The 8,505-nt window shown below is 35.8% G+C and overlaps 1 protein-coding gene across 1 annotated transcript in view; it reads right to left on the bottom strand.

Annotated features, from left to right (window-relative positions):
* aacs (acetoacetyl-CoA synthetase) overlaps positions 1–5,285 on the bottom strand; it is a 33,572-nt gene extending 28,287 nt beyond the window's left edge. The window contains exons 1-4 of the mRNA XM_016553956.1: positions 4,999–5,285; positions 3,751–3,854; positions 2,592–2,712; positions 596–709 (exon numbers count right to left, since the gene is read on the bottom strand). Of these exons, the coding sequence (XP_016409442.1) occupies positions 596–709; positions 2,592–2,712; positions 3,751–3,854; positions 4,999–5,131 (472 nt within the window). The 5' untranslated portion in view covers positions 5,132–5,285. The remainder of the gene's footprint in view (positions 1–595; positions 710–2,591; positions 2,713–3,750; positions 3,855–4,998) is intronic.
* Between the last annotated feature and the right edge of the window lie 3,220 nt (positions 5,286–8,505).

Below are 8,505 nucleotides of genomic sequence, written 5' to 3'. Positions count from 1 at the left end.
GTGACGTGTTTTCTAAAAGTTTAAACTGTTTTAACTTTGCATGGCTTTCTATTAATCTCTTGTGTGAGACGCGAGTGCAGCAGTCATATTTGTCCGTCTAAAAAATGCGCTGAATATGCGTTCTGTGTGAATGGCTTGGTTTCGGTAACCTAATCAAGATCTTCTCCTACGCATTGAGCTACTATATTTCTCTAATATTTTGAATGAATAACGCAGCAACTGCGCGTCTTGTGGGCTAGACTTAAAAAACATTTAAATGCAACAACGTCACTTACATCATAATCATCACCGCATCTCGTGCTCCACTAATGACGCTCCCAGATGCACACCTAACATTTGATTGTACTATTTTTGCATTCAAATGCAAATGTTTATTTTAAATTCGACTAATATAAATTTTTTTTATTCACAATCTCATCACAGTCAGGCACAGCTCTCAATTCAGCATGTGTTCGTGTTTGTGTGTGCGGTCTGCGTCACTCATAGCACGTGCCTATATCGTGCGCTATATCGAACATTTTTTTCTATCGTTATCGAAGAGGGTGTACTGTCGATAAATATCGATACCGTTTTATCACCCAGGCCTAATGCTTACCTACGACCCTGTCTCCAGTTTTGATGCCCATCTTCCTCATAGCGGCAGCAAAGAGAGAGACATCACGCCTCAGCTCTCCGAAAGTCACCTTGACGATCTCCTCATTCGCCTCAGCTACAAAAAAAAAAGGAGGAAAAAAAAAAAAAACTTTTAGAAATCTCAAACATGCTAAAAAAGACATGACAGCAAAAAAATAAATAAGTAATAATAATAATAATAATCAAAATTTTGAGGGTTGGTAAGGTTTTTTTAATATATATTTTTGAAAGAAATCCCTTTTTCTCACAAAGGCTGCATTTATTTTTTTAAACTTAATATTGTGAAATATTATTACATTTTAAAATAATTTATTTCTATTTTAATATATTTCAAAATGTAATTTATTTCTGTGATGGAAAAGCTGAATTTTCAACAGCAGTCTCCCATAATCCTTCAGAAATCCCTCTGATATGCTGATTAGGTGCTCAGGAATATTTCTTATCATCAATATTGTTGAATAAACAATTGTGCTGCTTAATACGTTACTGAAAAACATTCATACACTACTTTTTCATGATTCTTTAATGAATAGAAAGTTTAAAAGAACAGCATTTATTCAAAATATAAATCTTTTAAAGATTATAAATGCGACTGACACTTTTGATCAATTTAATACATCCTTGCTTAATAAAACATATTTCTTTAAAAAAAAAAAAATCTTTTGAATGGTACTGTATGTAAAAATGTTGTTGTGTTCATTATTATTAAATCTACCTATCATTAAATCAGTAAATATCAACACACTAGCTTTAATGAGCAACCAGAGAATTCTTTGCCATCTGTGACTGTGGTGCAGCTGAGATATCGCAGTCAACTCGGGTAATGTTTTTCATTACTGTATGTAATCAGTAAATGAAGTGTTACATTTAATTTGGGCTCCAGAGTCCTATGTAATCTACTTTTTCAGTTAAATGAGCCTCCCTGTTTCACGAAGACACAGACCAATGACGCAGGTACATTTCTGATAGATGCCACTTTGGTAATTACATCCGCTCTTTCCTGGACCGCATCAGGACATCCATCACAACATAAAAGCTCAACTACAGGTGCATCCCGCCCCTACACGGACACTAAAACCCCAAATCAAATTACAGATAGCATAATTCATTTAGTGTTACAATAGCCAGAGGCCATGCAATGACAGATTCTATCTATACAGATAAAACACATATGCACACAGTGCTGTTGCTATTTTAAAGTAGCCATTTGTGTATAAGGTCAGATAGACAATGGCTCAAGGTGGTCAGCAGAGATGCAGGGTCTTGTTTTGAATTGGGAGATGTTTGTGCGGTATCTGGTCATGGAGATATATTGGTAATAAAATGTGCAGTGAAAAGTTTAACATAAAAGATGCAATGGCAACCAGGGTTTGAATGCAGCTGATGCAGTTCTTAGATAAATAATGAAGTTAAAAAAAGATTCGTATTGCTTGAAAGTGCTTAAGGGTGCAGTTTGGGAATGTGGTATGAATCACGGTTAGCTGTTTTCATATGACCTGGATGACTGCCACTGAATTCAGTTCTGCTGATTATGTCAGGACTTCATCAGTGACGTGCCGGTGTCCAGGTCATTCAATGAAACGGAACATAATGCTCACAGCTTCAAATTATACAGACACTCTGCCTAACGAAGCTTAAAACTTCTGATTTTCCTCATTGTATTCAATAGGGAGAACAAACAGTCAGATAGTTTATTATCACAAAATAAACCAGGCAGGAAGATCAGGATTAACCTGAAAGGGTGTATTTTGCAAAAGTGACCTGCTTATTATTCAGCTACTTACCAAGCAAGTAAATAAATGCATATGAAATATTGATTTGAGATTAAATTATTTCATCATGTGAGATCAAAGAGGCAACGTGCTTACCAGGGACATTTATAGCTTATACAAAATGTTGAATGCTGATTGAGAGCCGTGTAATAAACTTGGGTAGTTCAGAAATTGGATGTGACTTACTTGCAGCATAGAGAGCCACTTTGTCCTGGTCTTTGTGTTTGAGCAGGTTCTCTGCATAATTCAGTCTGCTGCCTTTGAACCACTCAGGTACATCGGATATCCTTTTAGACACATCAACCACCTGAAACAGAGAGTGAGCAAAGTCACACATCAGCCAGTCTGATGGAGCACCTTTTAAAATGTCTTTTTTTTTTTTTTGCAAACAACTGTACATCCGTTTGAGACAGTGATATTTTAGTATTGTAAAATAGTATTGTAAAAGTATTTTAGTATAATATTGTTTATGTACTTTTACGGTATTTATTAATATTTTGAATTTGCTTTTATTTTTATATTCATTTATATTTATTTTAAGTTTTAGTAATTTTGTTATTTTTTATATTTCTATTTAGCTTCAGTTTATTTTTATTTCAGTTTTAGTTTTAGTAATTTTAGTATGAATTTTAAACTTATTTTATTTCAGTTATTTGCCCATTTTCATTTAAGCTGGTTTGAAAGAAGACATCCTAGCTACCACCCCGGTATTTTGATATGGGCAAGCACCCGTCCCAATTATTAGTTAGTTTAACTACACAAACATACTGCAATCCATGTTGTCATAAAATTAACTAATAAAAGCATCTTTGAGTCAGCAAATAATCAAGACAGAGCATGCAGTAAAATTAGTTTAAGAAGATTGTACATAGATAAAAAGCCATATATAGACTGCAGATTTTGTTGTTTTATTATGTTTTACCCTATGACACTCCTTAAGTAAATCTACAGCTCTCTCAGACGGAAAAGCCCCAACACACCCTTTCAGCCAGAGATATGATATGAGCTTTAAATATTCCCAGCAGTAGTTCAGACAGTAGTTCTAAATGGTAATAAATTCATAAATGTTTACTAGTTAGGACAAAATTTATACAAATCATATGTGACTAATGAGTTTGTCCATCATGTCATCTATTGCAGGGACACCTCAATGTGACAACGACTACATCATCAGATTTCTTAGTTCAGGTCCACACTAATTATTCATTGTCACGGTGACATCATTTTGTGGCAATGTGAACCTTGGTGCCACTCATTACAAAACCGGAAATGACAAACAAAAACATAAGTATATATATATATATATATATATATAGCCAAAAAAGTGAGGGAAAAAAAAACCTACCTCCTCATACATCTTTGAACAGGTGATGCCACAGAATTTCCAAACCTGTGCCCAGAACTCTGGATAACTGTCCACGGACCACTGATACAGGTCATTATAATTAGCTTCAAAACAAAAGAGACGTTTATTGAAAGTACCATTAGACAAAATGCATGCCATTATTTAATTTAGTTTAGAAATGGTGCAACACTACAAATCAATACTGTAATCATAATAGACTTTTATTACATTTGATCTGACCCCCTATTTCTTTGTTATTTGTAACAATTGACATGTTTACTGCATAAATTCAGTTTTTTCTTGTATTAAATGAATAGTTACACATATTCAGATTTTTAAATATTTACTAGTGTCAATTACAGTTTTCCTAGTATTAATTAAAAAGTCACAAGTATAGCCCCTATCTATAAGATACTGGTGTGTAGCCTATACCATTGAAATGAACCATGCTGAAATGTCTTCACTCTTACTATTAAGATTTTCCATTTAACTATAAACTAGTGAGAGAATACTGGAGGAGGTAGCAACAACAACTACAATACATACTAGCTGAAAGCAAATAGTAGTTATCTAAACAACAGATGTGCATAGCTTCTTTTTACTATTGGGGTACTAGTAGCAAAATGAATAATTAATATGTATGTAGGCTACTGTATCTTATGAACAGCAAATGGCGAAACTGAAAAATGTACTAAGCACTATTCAAATGACTTACTAATTATGAAGTACTAGTAACATGCAAACAAATACTAGCTCGTTTAATGGGATAAACGTTAAAGCAGTTTTGGTATAGATGAAAATGCTGCCACACCTGCTGAGGTGCACGTACATGATGGCACTATGAAAATATTTACTGAATATGACGGCCAGCCTCTATTCACTCTATACTGTCCGTCGGAATTCCACGTCTGATTTGAAATACTGGTTCGACAACTCATAGCATGCACTGAGATGTGGCACACATTAATGAATGAATGAATGAATGGACATATCTGTCCAGACATCCCATCCTATGAAACTGAAGGAATTAAAGAAAATGGGCCAAAAACTGCATCTGAAAGCATGGTTAGAGAAACTGTTTTTGCTCAAATGTGGCCATGACATAACCCATGACAATCCCAGGATGAGCTATTAATGGGATTAATGCCATAGTACTATGTTTTGTTTTCCTGTGGAATATGGGTGTGTTGTTAGGTGGCGTACTATCTGCATTCATTCTAGCCCAGGCTGGCTCTACTCAGTACTCACCCAGATTCAAGCCGAAGTCCCGGTTCACTTGAGTCCGGAATCGGTCCGCTTGTGTGTTTCGTTTAGAGTCCGGGTACCACAGCACCTTCGACTCCATAATCTCCTGGCTCTTGGCCTCCGTGTCTTTAGACATGATCGGATGACACGCGCCGGTATGTCGTGAATAACCTATGAAGACTGCAAGAAACGTACTACGGGAGTTTGACGGGCCGATCCGGTGATCGCGTATTGGTGCAGGTCAGACACATGGGTCACTTCCGACCGTCAGCCGCACATAATCAACCAGCAGCAGCGGAAGCCCCGCCTACCACGCAACCGCACACCACCCTGCCAACCGTCATATGTTCTTCCGCTTCTTATGTAGTGCTAGGTTTTTACACAAATGTATGTATGATTCAGAATAATTTTATTTGATAATTAATTTTAATAAAGTTTACCAGCATTTGCATTTGTTGGCTTGCCCTGGTGGACGGTTTATCTGTTTCATAATTTCATCTATCGGATAGTGGTGACAAGGAAATCCGACTTATTTCAGGCAATCGGTTCTTTTGAACAGTTCATTTCTGAGAAGGAGATTACTGTAATCAACATATTCTTCATATGTTCGCCCCTGCTACCAAAACTGTTATAAAACTGTAATCGATTCAGTAGTCAGTGACTAGAGAACCGCTCGGACAGAGTCAGGACGATTTGCAAACAGAACGGTTTTTGTGAACCGATTCAATAGTTTAATTGAAAAGATTCGGCTTGTTTACGGATGGGGAGTCTGTATCATTTATATATTCATGAAACTTCATGAACTAAAACGGTTAAGTGACGCAAACTAATAAGGATGATAGGGGGGAAAAAACAATGGAGCACATATTTATATTATATTTTTATTGTTATTTTGAACTTCAGACTGCATTTACAATACATATAAGGATATATATACGTATAGTTCCTATTATAGAATTCAGAACAATTAAAAGGAACATTGGAGGGTCTCTAAAAGTGTTAAATAATATCTTGTTCACATTGAATACTGTATATAATGCTCGCTCTTGACCACTGCCATTAATGTTTCTTGGATAAAGCATTACTGTCAGGGTTTGGCGGAAGAATATCTGCCTTCGCCGCAATTAGCATGTCTTTTATTCCATTGGTTCCTAAAGCTGGTCTCACATCAGCCGAGACCGCAGCACAAGAGAAAGCAACATGGACAGACGGAAAAGCGAACCAATCAGAAGTCAGGCAGCCGCTACGCCAGTTCGACCCACTGAAGCGCCCAGCCAATAGAAAAAAGGATCATATAGAGGTGTGCCCAATCCCGAGCCTGCAGCATGATCGGATGGGCTAAAAACATAGGATAACATGTAAAAGGTGTCTCTGTGCTGTGTTTTCCATACATTTTGTTTGAATTCATGCAGACGATTTGTGTTTTCTAAACATTTTAATACCAGAGGAAGTTTGTATAAGAGCTGCTTAATGTTTTTGCAGAGTCAGCAGCAGTTATTTTCATGGCCCATTTCATCAATATTTATATAACATTTAGGAAATAGTTACAGTTGCTTCGTAGACTGGCAGTGTAAACGTGGCTGATTCACATTTAGATGCAACAAAAAGAAAAATATTATATGATCTGTGCTGCTTGTTTGGTGATGAAACAAAGGAATCAAGTTGAAATTTCTGGAAGCCATTAGACAAGTTTCATAAAAATAAATTCAAAACACACAGCTGGACCTGCAACCCATCTGCTTTTGTTTTCAGTTTATTTCAAATGAATTGCACAGTGCTTTTTACTGTACTCATTGAAAGCAGTTTTACAGAAAAAAGAAAAATACAGTAGATAAAAGAAAAAGAAAATGACAATATCAAGTTTTTCAGCGGCCGCTGATATTTACAAATTACATAGTCATTTTATAGGCTACTTGGCCTATGATGACAAGAATGTCCATCACCATGAAACGACTATTTAGCTTTTTTTTTTTTTGGACAGTTTCTATTGTTCTCTATACACAAGCCCATTTCACTTAAATATGCGAACATTCATTCAAACGTGCACAGATGTGAATCTAAAAATAAACTGTACTATAAGTACAATTCTAAAATGGAATTTCAGTTTTTTTGGTACTTGATTTGCATCCTGAGCTCTTCACTGACCTAATCTTTACAGATTCAATGTATACTGTATGCCTATTTATTTACATAAACAAATGTGAGGAGATCTACAGGGAATGTTTTTTCCCTCCTCTGTCTGTCTGTCTTTCTTAGTAAGACTGATATGGAGCCCACAAGGGTTAGTGTTAAAGGGGTCATAGGATGCCCATTTTCCACAAGTTGATATGATTCTTTAGGGTCTTAATGAAAAGTCTGTAACATAGTTTGGTTAAAATTTCTCAATGGTAGTGTAAAAAACACCTTTTTTACACTGTCAAAAACAGCTCTTTTCAGATCAAGCTGTTTTTGTAGCATTTTCCTTTAAATTTTAATGAGGTTTAAGTTCAAACAACTTGTAAAAGTGCATGTAGCATCCTATGACCCCTTTAAGAATGTGCTTTTATAAAAGGAATGGGAACGGGGTCATGCCTGCACCTCTGGGCGCAACAAATAAAAAAGCAACAATGCACAACATTATATACAAGCCAAATATGGGTGTCTTAAAGGCACAGTGCTCCTTTTGCTTGTTACATATTACATAAGCCATGTAAGACAGCATTTGGATCAGCCCTCACAGGGATACAAAAGATACAGCTGGCTGAACGAAACAAAATTCCAGAGTATTTATGACAAAATAGAGAAAACAAAATAGAGAAGAAGAGGGGAAAACCCTACATGGAGGTGATTTTAGAAACAATATGTATACAATATGTTAAACTGTATGAGGATAGCAAATATCAAATGCCAAGTACAGCTAACATCACAAGCTTTCACCACCTCTGTTGTGCTGCCAGCAAGATAATGCTCATTTAATTTTTGCAAAGATCTGTTGGATCAACATCAGCATTACTGATTGTCGCACAAACTGTTTTTTTTGCAGAGCAAACAGTACATTTGCTCAAACTGCACAAGCACCTTTAGGATGCTAAACTCATCCATTTGGTTGGCTGTGTGTGTCAGACCAGATACAGATTTAACCCTCTCCAGACACTGACAAGAGCTTTAGAGAGTTCATCTGAGGCCATTTGAACAGACAAATGAAGCAATGTTCAAACAAGTGACTGTTGCATCATGTACAACCTCCTATGTCCAAATTATGAGGTGAAGCAACTTCAAAAAATAAAAAAAAAAAAAAAAAAAACTTGAGCAAATATAAACTACGATACTATTAATGTGAGTCAGGCTGAGCTCTCAATATATCTGTAATCAAAAAATAAATAAAAACATCCAAGACCTGTTGGTCAAATTGTATATTACGTTTATTAAATCATTTTTGGACCACTGTTTCATCTTAGAGAAAATCACTGAACAAGTTTCATAAAGACAAAAATATGTTACAGACAGTGCAAATAATACCACAGCAAGCAA

This window comes from Sinocyclocheilus rhinocerous, unplaced genomic scaffold, assembly GCF_001515625.1.
Source record: "Sinocyclocheilus rhinocerous isolate Xijiao unplaced genomic scaffold, SAMN03320098_v1.1 scaffold615, whole genome shotgun sequence".
NCBI lineage: Eukaryota > Metazoa > Chordata > Actinopteri > Cypriniformes > Cyprinidae > Sinocyclocheilus > Sinocyclocheilus rhinocerous.
The sequence above is the reverse complement of the archived record's forward strand: the minus strand, read 5'-3'. Positions and strand labels throughout refer to the sequence as shown.